Source organism: Pagrus major, chromosome 1, assembly GCF_040436345.1.
Source record: "Pagrus major chromosome 1, Pma_NU_1.0".
Taxonomy (NCBI): domain Eukaryota; kingdom Metazoa; phylum Chordata; class Actinopteri; order Spariformes; family Sparidae; genus Pagrus; species Pagrus major.
In genome coordinates, this window is record NC_133215.1 from 3,458,970 (window position 1) to 3,479,688 (window position 20,719).

General features: G+C 45.1%; 2 protein-coding genes across 2 annotated transcripts in view; one reads left to right on the top strand and one right to left on the bottom strand.

Moving 5' to 3' along the window:
* nup133 (nucleoporin 133) overlaps positions 1-20,719 on the top strand; it is a 426,297-nt gene that overhangs the window by 121,036 nt on the left and 284,542 nt on the right. The gene's annotated exons all lie outside the window — the stretch shown is intronic.
* Positions 15,987-20,240, bottom strand: LOC141001616 (uncharacterized). The gene is made up of 10 exons (XM_073472755.1): positions 20,043-20,240; positions 19,934-19,964; positions 18,668-19,260; positions 18,057-18,504; positions 17,841-17,882; positions 17,646-17,746; positions 17,474-17,535; positions 17,235-17,401; positions 16,890-17,045; positions 15,987-16,485 (listed from the first exon to the last, which is right to left on the bottom strand). The coding sequence occupies exons 1-10, from the start codon at positions 20,130-20,132 to the stop codon at positions 16,094-16,096; spliced, it is 2,082 nt and encodes a 693-aa protein (XP_073328856.1). The 5' UTR covers positions 20,133-20,240; the 3' UTR covers positions 15,987-16,093.

The following is a 20,719-nucleotide window of genomic DNA, read 5'->3' on the forward strand; positions in this document are numbered from 1 at the left end:
TATTCAAGATTAAACCACACCAGGGAGGGTACAACCGACCCACAAACACGACAACTAGACGACAAACAAGCCTGTACAAAGTTTTGGCAACTCACCGATGATGTGTCTGATTGGTTCAGTGGTGATCAATCAATCTCCAACAAGAGTTGTCTTCTCTTATTCCTAAATGTCCAGTAGATCCACTCCAGTCAAACATTAAGTCCAAAACATTATTCCATGCATTACTGGTGATGAAGTGAGGAAGAACTGCTATCGTAAAGCTTTTATCTGTGGAAAACTTCTCTGTTTCTCACAGTGAGCTATATTAGAGATACCTAAAATGGCTGCCGACCTCTGACCTATTGATTGACAGCTCATACGACCAGTTAGCAGCTTCTATACCCGCCCCTGATTATGTCGGGTCAGGTCCTAAAGACGCTGATAAACATGGTGAACCTGCTAAAAATAGGTGATTGAGTCCTGTCACATTGTCAGTAGATGAGTTCACCTTTCTGTTTGTTTTCTTCTTGTGAGTCACCTCCGTCATCACAAACACAGGAACAGGGAGCAGCAGAAAGCAGCACTGAGGCCGGTGGAAATGAAACAATGCTTCTTTATCATATCTCTCTTTTAACTCAACACCAGCTGAGCGATGTTCGAACGCTGCTTGAACAGAGACGGATGAAATTTGCGGCCTGAACTTTCAACACATGTCAAAGCATCGCGCCAAAAAGGGGCGAGAATTAGCGTGTCCACCCCGGTGTCATGTGACTACTGCAGTGTCATTTGACCCGTTCGTACCCTTCAGACGAGTTTATTTCTGCTGGTTGGTAAAATGTGTCACCTCTGTAGAAAAGCCAGAGCCCATACAGCAGCGATTCACTGTTTCCTGATGGTGTCGCCAGCTCTCGCACCTTGTGGCAGGTGAACAAAGTGACATCACTGCCATGTGTAGCCTCCGATTAGACGCTCACATCTCAGAGCTGCTTCTGATCTCTGAGTCGTCTGTAATAAAAGAGTGTTTCCCTGCAGGCGCGCTTGTTCTGCTGAACAGAGTAATGACTCTCATAATAACGGGTCGTTCTTGTATCTGTGGATAATCAAAGACATTGATGACGTGTTGCTTTGAAGCGTAATCGTGCTCTGGATTAGAGAAGGAATCAGCTGATCTCTACAGATCCTCGTGTGTGTCCTCACTTTATTCCACCAATAAAGATGATTCTGAACTAAATGCACGATTGTTTTATGCGCATGTATTTATTTATTTATTGTAGGCTGAGAAACATGGACAATACAATGTTAGACACAGTATTGTTTTATTTTTTATACCCCTTAAACATTTTTACAGGAAAAAGTTTCTGTTTTGTTGATGTCGGCGTTCACATTTTCAAAAAAAAGCAATTTAACGGTAATAATTTCTAACTACTAGAAAGTTTGTCCTTGATACAAACCGAACTCTGCAATTTTTACACTCTGTCATGTTTCACAACCGTTTAATTGTGTTTCGTCCATTTTTTTAGTTTTGCATTCTGTCTGTGTATTTGTATAATCCTGTGGAGAGTCTTGATGTACCGTGTAAGCTCATCTCTCTCTGGTCTGATCTATAAGTAACGATTATTTTCATTGTTGATGATCTGCAGATTGTTTTCCCGATCAATCGGTCAGCTGTTTGGTCCTTAAAATGTCATAAAACACGATGACGTCTTGTTTTGTCCACAACCCAAAAGATATTCAGTTAACTGTCACAGAGGAGGAAAGAAACCACAAAATATTCACATTTAAGAAGCTGGAATCACAGAATTCTGACTTTTCCCCCTTAAAATACTCCTAAAATTGATTAATCAACTATCAAAACAGCTGGCGATGAATTTAATAGTTGAGAACTAATCAATTTAAGATCTCAGCTCTAGTTTGAATCTGCCAAATGCTTCAGAAACTCCTGATTTGTTCTGACTCAGGCTGCTGTGGGAGGCTGTGGCTGCACTGAGCTGTTCCTGCATTAAATGTTAGAGGGTTAAAGCAGCAGCTCTGACTGCTTCACACACAGCAGACACACATTAAGCTGCCGGCTGACGCCCCCTGTTGGTCGTCCTCACGCACACTTCTTTTTTTTTTTAACTCAATGGGAAATCATCCTGCTTTGCCCAAAAATGGTGCAAAGAAGCTTTTGAGTCATGAACCTCAGACAGTAGCGTCTGAGAGGCGAGAGGTGAGTCAGAGAGACAGTTTAAACATCAACAGTGAAACAGCTTCTGATGCATCTCTCTACCTGACAGGAAGTGATGTGATGAGCTGCTTCGGTCCGGGCAAACGGCTCCTTCTGTGGGAAAAGACAAAGAAAATGAGGGCTGTGTGAATCCACAGGGATTGTGACCGCGGGGCTGAGGGGGCACAATCCCTCCTGCAGGGAAATAAAACCATGAAGCATGTTATTTGAAGGATGATGGTAGCAATTGAAGAAATGCAGGGTTCAGACACATCATGAAGGGTTTTTTGGTGAAAATACTGGGGACGCCCAGGGGTGTGAAAACGGGGAAACATCTCATTGGCCTTGGGACAGAAGCTGTAGGTCTTTGATCCTCCTCATCCTCAGGTGTCTAAAAATATCCCACTACTCCAACAGTATTTAAATCTGAAAATCAAACACACGTCGTCATTCGGCCTCTTTACTCAAACAGCAGCCACTCTGAGGCTGATGTTGCATCATGTGCTGGCGTGCGGAGGGAGATGACCTCATCATCGTAGTGTTTATGGATCACTGGGCCGCTGGCCTTGATTTCTGTTATTGAATTATGGGAAATTCATTCTTTTTATTGAAGGAGTGGCCTCCAAATCCAATAAGACAGTCAGCAGTCCTTGGTCAGAAAGCCGTCACCATTCAGAAGCAGCAGCAACGTCCTTCTGCTACGATATGTCGGTCAGAAGCACGAAACGGGGGGAAGGAGGTCATTTTAGTTTCTAAAATACTTCAGATTGGAAACTGATTTTTGTGGATTTTTGAGGAGAATATACTGTATCTGTATCTTACCTGAGCTCAACCACTGTCTAATATTATGTGATATCTCATTTAAGTATATTAAACTAAACGTATTTGTTAGGGGATAAGAATGAAGCGTAGCTCACGCTGGTGCAACTCATTTATTTCCTGTTGGAAATATGAAAATAAATTCTCTGTACACATTTCTACTCCACCAGCATCAGCCACTTTATACTCTTTCTCACCATTACCAGATACAACAAATAATAATAATACACATTTTAATGAAAATACCCACTCAGTTATATTCCTTGATCTTGAACATGCTGGCACCAGATCGATAGCAGCTAGTAGCAAAATATCCTGTTTTCAACAGGAAAGTGACACACTTACAGAAATGACAATAAAGTCATTAAATAAATGAGTCTATTTAACTCCTAAAATATCATGAAATGCTCCTTTAAACTCACTGATTTGAAGGGATAACACAGGAATAACAGGGGTTGCGCTGTTAGCACATTAGCGCTGGTTAGCATTAGCTCTCCAGCCTGTTGGACACTAAACACGACTACACCATGCTGCAGTAAACATTCCTCAGATCAGCAGGCTTCACACCGTTTATTATTACACTGTGTGTCTGAAATATCTGACTCTGAACATTTATTCACTCTCTTTAGCTCAGACGAAGTATTTTGTTTTTAGCTAGCCGAGTTGTTTTTATCGGCGCCGCCATTTCAGCTACAGACGCAGGGCAACACGTTTTTAATCACGGTCAAAGTCAACGTCTGTACGTCACAGTTACAAACTGACGCTCTCCTTTCTCCTGTACGACTGTTGTCTACCAGCAGGGGTTCGTTTATACTCATCTTACCTGTTATTAATATGAAAATAAACTCTGCAGCCTGTAAACGCTGAAGTCGCTCATCATGTCCTACACACAGCGCCCTCTGCTGGGAGTGGCAGGAATTACACCAGCCAATCAAAATACCTGGTGATGAAATTATACAGGTAAGAGACAAAGAAGCTTCCTTATGCTTCTGACACCTTAGCTAATTAAATTAAATAAAATTTCCCATATAATTATAAATCCCTGTAGCAAGACCTTCAGCATACGAGCATTTTCTGAAGTGAAGTTCCCATCGAGTGCTATGGTAATGAGCCCTAAAACCAATCAGTTAGCATGTTAGCACATCCGCTTCCCTCGTCTCAAAGTCTGTGAGTGTTTTAACTCCATCATTAAATGTCCCACAGTTTAATTATAAAGCTCTTCATGTGTTTAAAAACAGTTAGCGGTTGCTAACAAGTGTCTAAATGAGACTACAGAGGTTGTCGGGGACATTAAACGTCCTCACAGCGAACACGGAGACTCATCTGCTCACTAGTCCGTCTTTACAGGCCACTTTAGTTACACACTGTTCTCACTCTGACTTTACAACTTGTACATTGATCAGTTTATAGAAAACCTGGATAGTAATTGTGCAGTAAGACGCTCAGTGGTGGTGACGTTTAAGTCATGTGACCGTGGTGATGTCGTCTGTTTGTAGCCTAGCATTAGCTTTTTACTGCTACACATTTAATTTACGCTTCAAACATCACAAAAGCGGTGAAACTACACCCCTCTTTCCTGGTACGACAACACGTTCTCACTCCCAACTTGTCAAATACAACAGCTCGTGGCTTTAAATTATGCACATTAGAGGTGTATCGAGTTTATAGCATGAAACATTCATCTATTTCACCCTGATGAGGGTACTATAGCTGCAGTGTAGTTAGTTTTGACTGCTCCTTCGTGGCTTTGGAGCCTTCAAAGACGAGCTGCTGAAGAAGGTGCAACGCTGGGCTGGTGGAGACCAAACCAGAGCCAGTCCTCTGCAGATCTGTGTCGTTAATTAGCATCAGGCATTTTGCAAAAGCTAGCACACAGATAGGTGAAACTGCAGGCTCACACCAACAGTCTACAGTCGGACTGAACCAGAGCTGAAAGCAGAGTCAATATTAGACATTCATCAGGATCCACCTCCACGCTCATGTTGTTCTGTGTTGAAGTGTAAACAGGCCCCATTTCTGCTAACATGTTAGCCTGAACGTCAGGGCTGCTTTTCTGCTTACTTAGAAGAATACGAATGCAACTTCAAGGTTATTCAAACACAAATTCTTCCACAGGTTGGACATAAATCACTGATGTCACATACAGATACGTGTGAACTGACGAGGTTTAGGTAGAAAGCACACGGGCCGAAACAGAACTCCAACCCGCATGACTCGCTTCATGAAATGTAAACTGATTCAGCGGGAAAAGGTCGGTCCATATCTCAGCGAGCAGTCCTTTAATTAAAATGTGATAATAGGCAGTTGGGTTCATGGGGGGGTTAAAGGTGCAGTGTGTGTTCCTCTGGACGTCTTCGGCCCCTGCAGCAGGATTGATCTTTGGCTCGCACAGAAGAGCCCGGCCTCCTCCGGGCTTTAGGGCCACACACCTGTGCATGCATCGGGGCCGGATAAGCCCAGATTAAGCTAAAGTTACCAGCTCTCTCCCTGCAATGTCATTCAAAACCTCAACGGCAACCGCACGGCGGACAAAGCGCCTTTTGGGCTGTCCTAATAAACGCCATTAGCTTTGAGACATCAAACATGGAGGATTATGGGATTTTCTTGGCCCCGCAAAAAAGATGGAGGGTCTGTGGGGACTCCCTCGCTCAGCCGTTCCTTTCTCTGCAGAGATTACGCTACAATTTGTTTTCCTTTTTTCCGCCATTTTGTTCGTCCCCTCCTCCTCCTGCAGATTCAGTGGTACAGTAATCCCCCGCAGATGAAACCAAGAGCGCAGTAAAAAGGAAGATTACACAGGGCTTTGTAAATTGTTTCTATACACATGTGCATGGGTATTTGGGAGATCTGTAGGGACTTAACACGAGAGCTGAACACACACACACACACACACACACACAAGATGAGCATCAGTTCTGTGTGTCTGTGTGCTATTCTTACTCCGCTGGTGTCGACTGAAAACATGAATGGGTTTCAGCTCGCAGAGACTGAAGTCAAGGAGCAGATAAAAAAAGAGAAATGAAGACCAGAAAAAACTGAAGTGTGATGAGTGATGAGCTGAAGTAGAGACCAAAGCTTTTAAATGACTGTTTTTTTAATGTGAAGCAGCTCAGAACTAAAACCATTTAAATAAAGAGCTGATGATAAAGATTCACAGACAACAGCAACATTTGGTTTGTTGTTTGAGAATGAAATACGTTCATTTAAAAACATTAAAAAAAAAACATATTGCAGAATTTTAAAATAATTTAAAATAAGTTTTGTCTGTCCTGTCATATTTATGTTTCAGTCTGCTGCGCAGATGCGTTCACGCACGTCACACTTTTTAAAATATTTTATTTCACGCCAACTGAATGAGATGCTGCTTGTACGAAGATGATTGGAAAAGCGTTCACGTGCTGCATCCAGAGAAGGTAAAAGTCCGAACAGTTCAGATACTTGTGTAGAAACAGACTCTGGTTAAAGTAGAAGTACTGATTCAATTTGTTTACTGCAGTAAAAGTAATCGAGTACAGGCTCTGAAATGTACTCAGAGTATCAGAGTAAAAAGTCTCCCTCTGAAGGACATTTGTGGTCAAAGCTAACTGAAGCTCACGTCATATTAATATAATTCAAAGACTATTAAAGTTAAAGGTAGAGTCAGTAGGATTTGTCCCAGCTGTTCCTGAACGCACCACAAAGATAGTTGATAGTTGAGTCTCATTCCCAGGACGTCAAACAGCCACATGTTGGGTTGGTAAAGCGTCCGAGCAGCAACAAAGAGAGAAAATAAGAAAATCTCTGCAGATACGAGACACTAACACGCCTTTTCTCCCCATTCAGCCTCCCTCTCTGTCTGTTCACGTCTTCTTACGTCTTTGTTGATCCATAATTCACCTCAAATGCATCAAACTAAAGTGACGAGCCTGTTCTGAAAATGTGAGGAGGAGAAAGTTCAGATGTTTGTGTTCAGACGTAGAGAGGAGAAGTCAAAGAAATACTCAAGTAAAGTACAGATACCTGAAACATCTACTTCAGTATTTGGTTCTTATACTCTGAGTGTGTGAATGCAAAGTGTGAAAGAGGAAAATGTGCTGTTTTACTGTGACCGCAGAATAATCCAGGATGTTTAAAGACCTGTAGTTTAACAGAACTGGGACAAAAAGTGTAAATGTCTAATTCCTGAACAAACCAACAAGCTGCTTCTCTGCAGCTCGGCGTCAGGTGTGGCTGCTGTAGGGTCCATACAGTCTCATGTGTAGGGTCCATACAGTCTCATGTGTACAGACTCTAGTGATGGCTGAGGCCCCCGCCCCACCTGAACAGAGCCAGAAGTCAAGTCGTCCCTAACAGGAGTCAAAGGTTGGGCTGCTGCTAATCCATGTAACAGGAGGAGAATAATCCTCGGGGCTGTGGCCTGTTCTCTTTTCTCCTTTTGTATTTCTGGTAAGTGATCTTGGAAAAGTTTTCAGCGATGGCCCCCAGTGTGCAGAGAGAGGAGCAGGGTCCCACAGACAACTGTGTTTTTTAAAAAAAACTAATTTGTGTGTGGTGTTGTTGCTCCTCGGGCAGCAGCAGTGATTAGAAAACAAGGAGGAAACACGAGGAGGTCACATGAACTGAGGAAGTGAACCAATCCTACTTTTTCTCTGGGTTCCAGAAGGCATCACACACAGCGAGGTGACGACACACATCTCAACTCGACCTCATGTTGAGTCAATCATGTTTGAACAAACAAGACGAGGACGAGACTCCAAAACTTTCATCCGACCGAGTTTTTCTGCATTTTTTCACGCGTTGAGAGTGTTGTTTGACTATTCAGAGCCACCGTAGTGTCATAAACTGAGTGATCACAGGACAAAGAGTGACCACGATCCACATCAATATCTGAGGATGTGATGTGTAAACACTCTTAATAAGAAATAAAATATGGCTGACAGCAGCTTTAACCACATGACGATGGTCACCTGACATAACACTGGACGGCGTTTGAAGCTCAGGGAGGCGATTCTGGAGAAAGAAAGTTGGTTGTTGAGTCTCATTCGTTGGTACTCGCTCATCTTCCCTTTAAACTTTAAAATGTAAAATGTCTTGAACACCGTCCCATGAGATCAGCTCGTATCGTCAGACGGAGCTCCCTGTTGAATCTCCATCAGAAGACGTGTTTCAAGAACTGTCAGATGATCCGATAAACACTGAGACCGTAAAAACAATGAGCTGATACTTGTCCTCTCGAAGAAGAAGAAGAGCGTTGACAGTTGTCTCACCGATGGACAGATGGTTCGTCCAATCACCTGCCAAGTATTTCTTTAATGTCCTTTTCCAGAATATCTCCTGAAATCATTTTCTAATAAAAGCGTCTCTTTTTAATTTAATCCTAACGTTTGAACACTTACTTCTCCACAGTGTGATTGTCTCCAGGTGATTGTCTGTCGGGTATTATCCAGGTAATAATGACAAAATGGGATTCTCTTTAATCCTGATGGGAGCGAGCGCAGCTGACACGATGCTGTACTGGAGACAGCAGCTAATCTAAATCGTTGTAATCCCGGCAGGATGATGGACAGATCTTTAACTTAAGCAAATAGATTGTGTGTTTGTGGATCTTGTAACGTATGGATTAGGTCGCTGCGCCGTAATAAATCAGATAAGAATATTAACCGCAGATATTATCGCCTCCGCTGAACAGATGAATGTTTCTGACACAAACTTTACCATCAGAACGTGATGACAAACGCTCCTCCTCCACATGTGTCTCCATCGTGTGTTTTCCTTTTGTTTCCCGCGGCCTCACATGCTCAGACTCACACAGCGTGGCCTTCAGGCGCTGTGGAGACATCGACACTCAAGCCACGTTCAAAGGAGGATACACCCGCTTCTCCCCTCGGCCGACATTGCGAAGGTCTCTTCTGCCTTAATCCTCTTTGACTTTATTCATGCAAAGGTCATCTCTGATTCTCCAAATGGAGAAGAGGAGGCGACGGTGGTGGAGGGTCTCCGAGCTGGAGAGCCATGGTAGAGTGTGTGTGTGTGTGTGTGTGTGTGTGTGTGTGTGTGTGTGTGTGTGTGTGTGTGTGTGTGTGTGTGTGTTAGTCACCAGCAGGATCATTACTCACAGATGATGTGAGATGGCTGCTGCCTGTTCCTGGAAACTGGCTGATGTCATTGTGTTTCCCCCAAAAAGATGTCGGGAAGAAGCGCTGCGTTCAGGTGCTCCTCAGATGGTCCCACGCTCCAGTCTTGTAAATTGGGTGCGTTCATGTGCATGCATGACGCCGTGAAGAAGTTGTTTTGCATCTTGTCGCTCAGAGACGGTCATATTACATTACATTACTAAGAGTCAAGCATCCTGCAAACAGCTGCTTAAAAAGAGAGAACATGTGTTAAAAATATGTTGCGTCTTTCTTTCGCTCGCTTCCAAAACAAAATGCAAATATTAGCTGATCTTTAAGCTACGAGGCGGTGCTGCTCATACTGCTTCTGTCCACAGGGGGCGCCAGAATCAACACAAAATGAAAGCTCCTTTTAGCGGCTTTAATAATCTGGTTTCCGCTCGGCCGTCTGCTGCTGCTGTCGGGGATGCAAGGTAGGAAGGAAGGTTTGAAGTGGACACAACACATTGGTCTTTATTTAACAGTGAATAAAAAGGTCAAACAAATCCTAACGTCAGCTGTCTATACCGGCGCACCAACACATCAGCTGGACGCTAACGACATGAAGTGCTGCAGCAGCGCCCGGAGGACAGCCACGCACCAGCAGCCATGTAAAACAGAGGAAACACACAGCAGAGACGTGGGAGTCAATTTAACCGGAGTGCAGAAGAGAAAAGGTCACTTCTGAGCAGAGACAAAGTACTAATTAAGAGGAGCCAGTCCACTGCCTCCACACAGAGGCAGTTAAAAAGTCTTCATGTGTCATAAAAGCCTCGGTGTCGGGACGTCAGAGAGCCGCTGGACCGGAACAACACAAAAACCAAGAGAGAGCTACGATTTACACAAGAGACGACACAGGAGTCAAATTTATTCATAAGCTACACGTTTAGATAAATCGAGGCCTTTTCACTGCTCCAGTGTGGCTCTAATAACGTTAGCTCAGGCTGAGCTCATGTAGCCAGTATTCAAGGTAACAGTCTCTCAAAATGAACCAAAATACTGAAACTACACATTTTCAGACAGTCACAGCTTCTTGTTTTTTTTCGTCTTTGATACAGTAGAAGTCGTATAAAAACTAACCCCCGCCCCCCCCCCCCCCCCCCACTCTCCCAGGGACAGTTTCCACCTGAAGCCTGCAGTTTGTCCTCTGAACATTCAGGGTGAATTCAAATATACAATAATGTTTGATTTAATAAACAAGGAGCAGTTTTTCATAACATTGAAGAAATGATGTAAGCTGAACTCCAGGCAGTGAGACGAACTCGCTCTACAGCACGTCACTTATATTAAAGGTCCAGTATGTAAGATTTAAGGGGATTCAGGAGGATCTATTGGAAATGGATGATAATATTCATACGTCGGTGAGTTTCTGAGGCTCTGAAGTTGCTAAAAAACTTTTTTTTGCAGGTTGAAAGTGAAGAATTAAAGACCAGAAACAGCCCAGCAGGTGTTATGGGAAGGACTTTAACAAGACAAATTAATGCTGTTCTTTATATTAACTGCACGATCTTACATCACTGTGATCTCCATCGACTCAGAGAAAAAGACCAGGAAAATTCACACATAGGAGAAGTTACCCTGAACCATGTTTCCCTAACCTAACACAACCCAACAGTGACAAGAAAAGAAACAGAAAACAACAACAACAGTCAACAGTATAACAAGTGGAAAGTGCCACACAGCCAAGACAGCTTGCTCCAGGTTGGGTTTTTGTAGCTGTCTCATAAGCTGCACCAGTGTGGTCTTTGTTTCTGCAAAGCACAGACATGTTAAAACTTCAGCTTTCTGTTGTGACCAGACTGTGTTTATGTTCTGGTTGGGTTGAGGCACAGAGATCTCTTGGTTAGTGTTCGGAAAACATCATGGTTTGACTTAAAACACCTGACTCTGTCTCCAGAAACATGGCTGGAAAATGTCCCGAGGCCTCCTCTAAAGTATCGAGGTGGTGTCACTCCTACAAAAGTTGAAACGCAGGTGTAACTACGACCATCTCCTCCACTTCCTGACACGAGAGTCAGCTCATAAACACGTAATGTGCATGTGATAAGATATTTATAGCAGGAAGGTGAATATGGTTGAACGTGTCCGTGATTTACAGAAGCATAACCTGCCGACACTTTATTGTGCCGACCCGGCTGCGCTCTCAGCTCTCAGCTCTCAGCTCTCAGCTCTCAGCTCTCAGCTCATATGTGCAGATATAATGAACGTGTTGTTTGATATTGTGCTTCAACATCACTGCTGCTCTCCAGTCTCAGTCATGCAGTGATATCCAGTGGAGTCATTTAGACGCAGAAACGTTCCCGTTTCCAACACGACTCTCCCCTTCTGATGCCAGGCGTCCACAACTGGCACTCGCAGTAATTTGCCCTCGCCAGGATCTTTTCACGAACACACTGCCATTCCCTGTTTGCCTGTTTTATTTGCTTTCATTGTTGTGTGTGTGTGTGTGTGTGTGTGTGTGTGTGTGTGTTTCCCCCCCTCTTCTTCTTCTTCTCATCTCCGCAGTTTGATTGTTTTTCGGTTTAATCGCAGCTTATTCCTGGCTCTTGTTTCCTTCCTCGTGTTGTCATTTCATCCTCCTCCTCCTCCTCGTCTCTGAGGGCTTGTTTTCTGTTCGTGCCGTGGCTCTTCTCATGTGTCCCTCGCCGCCAGAAATCGACGCTTAAACACACAGAAGGAACGACACAAAACAAACAGACAAACAGCAGCCGGAGAACAGATGCAGAGCGGCGCCACACATGCCTCCAATTCTCTCTTAACTGTGTGACATTGGAAAGAAAAGTGATGGTGCAACACGGTGAAACATCCTTCACAACGACGTAGAGCCTGTATACTTACTGTACGTGTAGGAACAGACGTGTGAACACAGATAAAGACTCTCTCACAACCTCCTGAAGGATCGGGGGATCATTTTACTGTTTGAAGTTTGTCTTATTGTCTGGCTGCTCGATTTGGAAACAACGGCCAGAAAATCAGAGTAAAGGCTTCAAACGAACGAGGCCAGACGATGTGTCACCCAACTACAAAGTGGTGATACATGCATCCGCTCCAAAGAGCCTCAAACTGCCTCCGTGATCCTTTATGTTGAGTGCACGTTTGTGATAAACAACACTCTGCACATCTCCACACATCTGAGAAAGTGAAAAATTTGGACACATGAATGCTGTTTTTCAGATTGAATCCACCTCAGTGTGGACCCGGCCTCAGACTTTACATTTCTTCACGTTCAATTTTCAATTTCATGTTGTGTATCAGTTCATGTGTTCGTTGTGTAGCTACTTCATACTTCCTCTCCGCTGCATGTATTCAATCCTTTTAGTTACTAGTTACTCTGCAGATTCAGAGTACTCCGTGTTAATAGGCTGTTAATTGCGACGTGTTTCCAATCAGCACATTTTTAAGTGTGTTTATTTTATCTGACAGAAGAGTCACAGATACCGATCGTCAGAAAATGCTGAATATCGGCTCCAATAATCGATCTCCTCTTGTATGTTCGTGTGGACGTTCACCTGGTTCTGACTTTTTATGTAAAAAGTGCCATAAATTCATTCTCGGCTGAGTTTTTCTCGGCAGACATTTTGAAGGTTTCGCTGTAACAGAACATGCCGTCACCTCCTCGGCCTCTCCATCTGCCATCTCCACTCAACAATCTTATCAGAGCCGCTGCAGAAGGAGACTCCAGAGAGCAGCAGAGAAAAAGGCCTGCAGAGGATGTGAACGTGTGAACCGCAGTGTGCCCAACGCCACACGTAGATAACAAACAGTTTATCAGCGAGCCAGAGAAACTCTGCTGGAAAAGCCATCCTGTCAGACAATCAGACGGAGGTGGAGGTGAAGAGAGAGAGGGGGGGGGGAGAAATGTAAAGAGCAAAGACGAGAAGAGGCGGGAAGAAGGAGGCCAGGTGAGTCTTTATTACGGCAGCAGACACATTACATCGCAGCGGTTCGGGCCTTTCAACTGGGAGCTAAATTTGAGGGCTGGTGATGAAAGCGATAAAAAGAAACAGGCGTCCGGGTATCCTGCCACTGCAGAGGCACTTGACATTTCTGATGACATTTGAGCCCGTTTGAATCTGCTTGAAATGGCGGCGTTTCATCCCCGCCGTAATGCAACACTTTAGAAAAAAACCCTCCTTATCTGTGAGATTATAGCCGGCGTATTATATGTGGGTATTATGCAGCGCTAATAGTGCATGTAGATACTTCACAAATGATACTAAAAATGCCTCGCATCACACACAAGGAGGATTTGGCCCCTTCAGTAGAGAGAATACTTCCGAGTATGCAAATGCCCACAAAAGAATTAGGGCTTAACAGATTTGACTCAAACAATGGCATGTGGCTCTTTTTCCCAGGATGCAACTGTCCGTCAGTTTGCAGGATTAAGGCTCTGGGTTGTGACAATGTGTTGAATGAAAACAGGACAAAGAGACACCTCCTTTATTACAGGGATATGACTATAAATGCTTCTCTTATTATGCCTGACGAATGATTAAAGCCAGAGAGGATGGAGAGGGAGAGAGGAGGCCCGAGGCGACGCACTGCCCCCTGTAGGATCGTCCTGCTCACTGCAGCTCGATGGCAGCGTGTGTTGAGGGGCGGTGATGAAGCTCAGGACGGTTACAACTGTTTCCTGCAGCGCTGCTGTGAGGAAACCAACAACAAGTCAGAGCCGACTGACCTTTAATCAACTTATCAGTCTGTTTAAAGGAGCAGTACGTAGATTCACATTTTAATGAGAAGAGAAAGAGCTTCATTCTGTCTAAACAAACTGAATAATCAAACTCTCTTTGTCTTCATGACTGAATAAACAAACTGACCTTAACGGACAACACAATTTAAACTGTTTTACTTTGTTTATATGTGGTGGACCCTGCCACCTTTATTATAAAGGTGTAACTATTATTATTACCTCATTAATATTGTAAATATTAAATATAATATATAATACGACAGTGCTCCTTTAATATTTAAAATATAAAAGGTAATAATACAAAATGTGATACTGTGGCTCTGATGCAACATGTAATCTGTAAAGTAACTAGTAACTAAAGTTATCAAATAAATGTAGCAAGTACAAAATTTGTATCAGAAATATGGATTTTCAGATCTGATATTCAACCTTTTTGTGACGACTGCTGATGAAATTAATTTATTTAAGATAATTATAAGACTGAGAATCAAAAGATCAAAGAATAAAATGTGTTTCATTTATTTATTTCATTTCAAAACAGAGACAGAGGTAGAGAAGATGAGTGACGCAGGTAGAGCAGGTGAGTGAGTGTAACCTGACACCTGGAGGACTTCAGTGTTTGGATGCAGGTCCAGGAGAATGTTCTGTACCGGAGTGTGTCGGCCCAGTTTCTGCTCCTTCAGCGTCTCCTCACAGGTGTGCAGCGTGTCGTCACACACCTGCAGGTCACCTGTGTGATTAATCAACACATTATCTGACAGAGGTTTTGCAAGTACAGTACAGTACAAATACTTGAGTAAAAGTACTTTTATTAGTTATACTCCATCACTGATGAGATGTTATTATATTTTATTTGATGTCATCGTACTGTATTTGTTTGATTGGTCTATAACTCAATTCTTCATTTACAACCTGAATTAAAGGACCAGTTCACATGTTAAAGCGACTGTTAGCAGCCGGTCGCTCTCCCGCTTCATATCTTGAGCCAATCGGCACAGAGAGTCGCCGAGCTGAGCGGGATCTGGGCTGTTATCAGGCCCAGCAGCTCGACGGCCAATCGCACTTCACACGGCTCGGCTAATAGAAAAATAAATTGCCGGGGAGCCGATCCCAACAGAGAGGAGAAACCCAGGAGCCCGGTTCCTCTGATATAATGAAGGATCAGGTTATTAAACACTGAGGGGATTACTGAGCAGCTGCAGGGTCAGCGTTTCCTCTGCTGCTCGGCCACAACAGGCCAGATGTAGGCACACACACACACACAAACGCAGACCTGACACGGGCACGATGCAGAGCTGATGCAGGCGCTTCATGCTATGTAAAATACATTTCAGAGGTTGCAGCCTGTGGGTGCAATAACACACAGCTACGAGCGAGCAGGCGGTGTACACTGGGTTTCTTTAGAGCTTGAGCCGGACAGGAAATGTGCAGTGAAACCAGATCTAGGGGATGAAATGGTTAAATAGTTCATCCTGATAATGTACAGTTGATTCTCTGAGCTGTAAACCTCCTGTGGATGGAGGCAGAAGAAGCTGTAAAGCAGAGGAAGGCAGAGGGAACGAGCCCCCTGTAATAAAGCAGAGTAAGGTCAGCAGACTCCCCATGTGACGGCACACCGGCCCGGATTAGCTGCTGTAAGCCTATTAAAGTGGTTCGGACGAGGTGGGCCAGCACACACACACACTACACTTCCCACTCCCCTGCACACAGCGAGGCGGGGGTGGCCAGTTTGAAACTGGGGGGGTCACAGGTCCACAACAGGCCATGTGTCCCTGCTGGAGTGTCCTTGAGCCAGAGACACTCAAATTTAAATGTGGCATTATGGATCCAGATGGTCTGATGGGTCGAGGTTGTCTCAGCGGACACAGTAAACACAAGCCATCAAACCTTATATGATTTCATGAGATCATTAAAAACTTGACACATGTTGTGAGGTCGGGTTGACTGGTGATGACCCTGAACTGGTGCGCTGGGTTAAAGCTGCAGTATTCAATATTCAATATTGCAACCACTTGAGGGGGCGGATGATCAGAACAACAGCAGTTCGTCACGTGAGCGTGATGGTTGAGGGGTGAAAAAAAAAATGTGAGTTTAATTTGCAGTAGGTTTATTAAACATCTTCTTGTTCTGGTGTAGCAAAGTAAGACCAGCGAGGAAATTCAGCTTCTGTTGTGACTTTAATTCAAAGCCCGGAGCACAGCGTCAGATAACACAGAGAAATAAATGAAGAGACTTTGACGAGCTGAGTTTAGATGCTGTGGAGCGTCACATCTTCACGCCCTCCTGTGGCTGCACGTGGACGTCAGGCGGCAGCAGCGGGCTGAAGCGCAGCAGCGGCAGGTCCACGACCGGGCAGCGCTCCTTCACCTGAGGCCACGCCTCCCTGAAGCCCCGGACAGGTGGAGGTGGAGGGGGCAGGTCAGAGTCAGGGGGGCTGGAGTAGCCGTCGTCATGGTGATGACGGCGGTGGTGGTGGTGGTTGTTGGGGTCAGGAGGAGAGACGCTGCTGTGGCTGTGGCAGCGAACCAGGAACGCCCCCCGGTGGTGACGGTGGTACAGCAGGCCGGCCGCCGCCAGCAGCATCAGGATGAGCGAGCTGAGCAGGAAGAAAAGCACGTAGACGCCTCGAGTCTCCGCAGACAGACCGGAGCTGCAGCCTGCAGGAGCACAACAGGAAGTCAGCAGCTGTTCAACTACAGGATCTTTAGCTTAAACTTCTTTAACTACAGGTCTTCATCTCCTCCAACCAAAAAAAAAAAAGAAAAGGCATGAAAACTTTGCCGAATTATCTTTTAGTAGTTCCTGTTTGCAGTGAACCTGTGGATGTACAGCCAACTGTCACTGGGTGACTTTGATACTGAAGAAAACTTAAAAACATGAAGTTTCTAAGGCAAGTTCTGCACATGTGAGGAGCTACTTCAGTTGTTTAGCAGAATGCTGCAACTCTGTTTTACTGTGAAGCTCCAGAAATGTTTGTGGACTACGAGACTTCACCTGACTTTACATCATCATGGAGGAGGAGATCCTGTAAATAGAGCAGTATGGGCGACAGCCAGCGTACCTGCAGCCGTCACATCAACACACACAGTTCCTCCTGATCCCAGGCGAGACTCGTCCCTGAAGCCCGGCCTGCAGCGGCACGAGTACGACCCGTAGTGGTCCACACAGTCGGCGTTAATGTCACACAGCACCAGCTGGGTCCCACACTCGTTTACATCTAAAAAGAGAGATGATTCCTTATTACTTCATTTGTTAAAAAGGGACAGTTCACCCCAAAACCCAAACTACATATATTTCCTCCTCTTAACCTGTCGTGCTTTTTATTAATCTAGATAGTTTTGGTGCGAGTACAAACATTCATGTCGGTGGTGAAAATCAAACAGTAACAGGTCGAGACCTGCCGTACCTGCAGTCGACATCGAGATGACGACACCTTTCCTGGGGTTTCCTCTGACGCCGACTCTCTTGGCGAGGAGGCCCTGCAGGGCGGAGTGGACGGCCCTCAGGAGCTGTGGACTTCGAGGACCCTGTCCAATGTGGAGCCAGAGGATGTACAGCACTCCTACATGGAGCCTGCACAACCGGGAGACATTCAGGAAGTCAACAACACGTGAGAAAAGTTTGGGTCGAACCAAACGTACTAACCTTTTTATTCTCTTTGAAGACAAGGACAGCGTCGTGTGCAGACCCTCCAGCTCCTCGCTGATCTACAGAAACAGAAACGTCACTGAATCTTCAGGTGTCTGTTTCTTTTCTAATAATCCGACCAACATCTCCACATGCGGCACCTTGAACGTCTTTGTTCTCATGAGCATACCAGAGCCTTCACTGACAGCAGCAGGGCCTTGGACAGGTCGTCCCAGGACTCCTCCAGATCCTGATGGAAATTCACCTCAACGGCCACTTCAAACAGGTGATCTGATGGAGGCCAAAAACCACGAGACAGAAGCACAACGACTGTTAGAAATAATGACTCTCCAGCGAAGACGTACGTCATCGGTCCGATACTCACCACCAGGGAGATGTGGACTGTCGGAGTGGTTTCTAATGTCGACTACAAGAGACAAGAACACAAAGTTAAACAGATGATGACAGAATTTATGATTTAATAATCATCTTGTAAATTTACAACTTTATTTTCAAATATTCTCATTTTAGAGAAGTTTGAAGATTCAAATGAGTTTTTATGTGTCTGAGTGAACATGTAGACAAACACCGGAGTCCTCACAGTTCCCTCTGTGGTCCGACAGCGGCTCCACCATGTTGGGATGGGGATGAGTCTGCTCAGCCTGCTCTGGTTCTGGTTCTGGTTCTGGCCCTTTAGACGGGGGAGGAAGCTGGTCCGAGTCCTCGCTGACCTCCGTCCTGTTCCCACCAGCCTCCTCCATCAGGCCCTGTGTGCTGCTCTCATCCTCCGGAGCAGCAGCCTCCTCCTCAGCCCTCTGTGCTGCTGTTGGGGTGCGGGTGGAGGAGGGTCTGAGCTCCTGGTTCTGACCATCATGTTGCTGCTGTGGAGATGCAGGATGGACGGCTGGGTCAGACGGGCCTGAAGGGGTCTGAGTGGCACCTCTTCCAGACCGAGGGGTCTCCTGAGAGGACGTTGGCACTGTGGGAGCGGCTGTGGGCAGGAGGACCTGGCTGTAGTTCTCTGAGGCTGGATGGAGGTTTTCATCCACCTGAGAGAAGACGGGAGAATGTGAAACATAAAACAGTGAAGGAGGCTGCGGGTAGAAACGGTGTTAGTAGTATTCATGCTAAGCCTTTCACATCAACATGTAGTCATTAGCAGTCAGGTGTACTGTGAAGGGTTCTGGTACCAGAGAGGAGGGTTTGCTTCACCTCGGTGTGTGTGTCCTCCTCGGGCTCAGCCGTCAGGACCGGATGTTGATCATAATAATCGTACATGAGATCAGAATGCTGCTGCTGCAAGTCTGACTCCACCTGGTCACCGTTCAGTTCTGGTCCATATTCACTGAAGGCCAGAGATGGTTCTGACTTTGAGAATCCGTCCTGTGGGTTGTAAACCACCGGCGGTCCAAACGCCTGGTAGTGTGCGATGAAGCCCCTGTAGGGCGGGCTGGGCCGGCCGCCGATCAGCAGCACCACGTACAGAGTGTTGGAGGAGGAGGTGAACTTGGCCTCCCGCCAGCACTTCTGCAGGACCTTGTGACCCACGAAATGTCCGGCGGGCTCGTCCACGTGGAGCTGGTCCTGTTTGAGGTGGCAGGCCTCATCGGGGGTCAGGTCCTCCAGGTGGAGGTGGACCCTCTTTCCAGGATCCACCTGGACGGTCCAGTTGCACCACAGAGGCGGGCTGGAGCAGAGGTAGTCCGGGGAGAAGAACTCGCCGGCGTCGCCGTGCAGCAGCTGGTGGCAGCTCCGCAGGGCGAAGAAAGGCCCGTCATCACCACCACCTCCACCTCCACCTCCATCTGAGGAGAGACGCAGCTGTGATTCACCCCTCAACTTTTCTGCCAAACTAATCTACTGTTCAGGTTCATTTCCCTACAGGTAGTCACCAGCTTCACTTTTAATTCAGTGCAGAAAGAAAATTAAGTTGAAAGACTTCAGTTTTTGGAAAATCAAACTACATAGACAGTTTTAAAAGGAGCAGTTCACCCACAGGTTAAAATTCAGTCATTATCTGATATAAAGGCAGGTGAAGTCTCGTAGTTCTGCACATGTGAGGAGTGACTTTTTTTTGAGGATTTCTATATTTATTTTATTTTTTCTATATTTATCTTTATATCAACATTGAGGGAGGAGGTGATGACTGGATTCACATTCCTTTAACTCTTTTGGATCATTCAAGGAAACCTCCAAGTATGAAAGTTGCCTGCTGAACAAAAAATTCCCCTTGTTGTTTTTAGAATCATACAATTTTTAAAAAGGAGTCTGGTGTCAATGAACCTCATGAAGAGAGACAAACAACACTTCCCTGTCCGTCTCTGGCTCTCACCTCACAGCACAGTGTCCTCACTATTTTTTTAATGACTCACAAACATTTTAAATCACACAAACGAACACAAACAAATTAATCCACATTCAAAGAGTAAAGTCACACATTCACATTTAAATCCAAAGGTAAAAACACTGGAGTCTCACCTGGAGGCTTGTTGGCTTCACCTCTGTTCACCTACAAACACATGAGAACATCACAGTTATGCAGCAGTACAGTTGATGGTTTTGTGGTTTGTGGTTTGTGGCAGCTCACCTGTGAGTCACAGCGTCTCCAACATAAACCAAAAATGAGCAGAAATAAGAGCAGAACAGTTTTAAAGCTAAAGTTGTTCCTTCGTGGCATTTTTACCACCAAACTCTTTGTCTGATAAACGACACAGCTTCAGTTAGACTGCTGTTTTTCCTTCTGCAGTGTGAGCAGGTGAAACTCATCAGGGAGCTGATTGACTTTCTGTCGCTGGGTGTCGTCGTCACATTGAACCAGCAGGGGGCGCCACATCTGCAGCTGTGGTGAGCAGCAGGGGGGAGATGTAGCTCAGTGGGCTGCATCAGCTGCACCGACACACAGCTGTCAGAGGGAGAGGTGCATTCTGGGTAATGTAGGCAGCAGGTCTGTGTAGACGACATCAGTACAGAGCTCCATCAGTGGAGGACTTTCTAAAGTTTTGACTGCTTAGACCAGTGATGGAATGTAACTAAGTACATTTACTCAAGTACAATTCTGAGGTACTTGTACTTTACTTGAGTATTTCCTTTTTTTGTATTGTTTTGACACTTTACTACGTCTTAAAGCCAAATATTGTACTTTTTACTCCACTACTTTTGATACCTTTAGTTACTAATTACTTTAGAGATTCACATTAATATTATGAAATATAATCAACTCTATTATGATGTTATTTTAAGTACATTTACTCAAGTACAATTCTG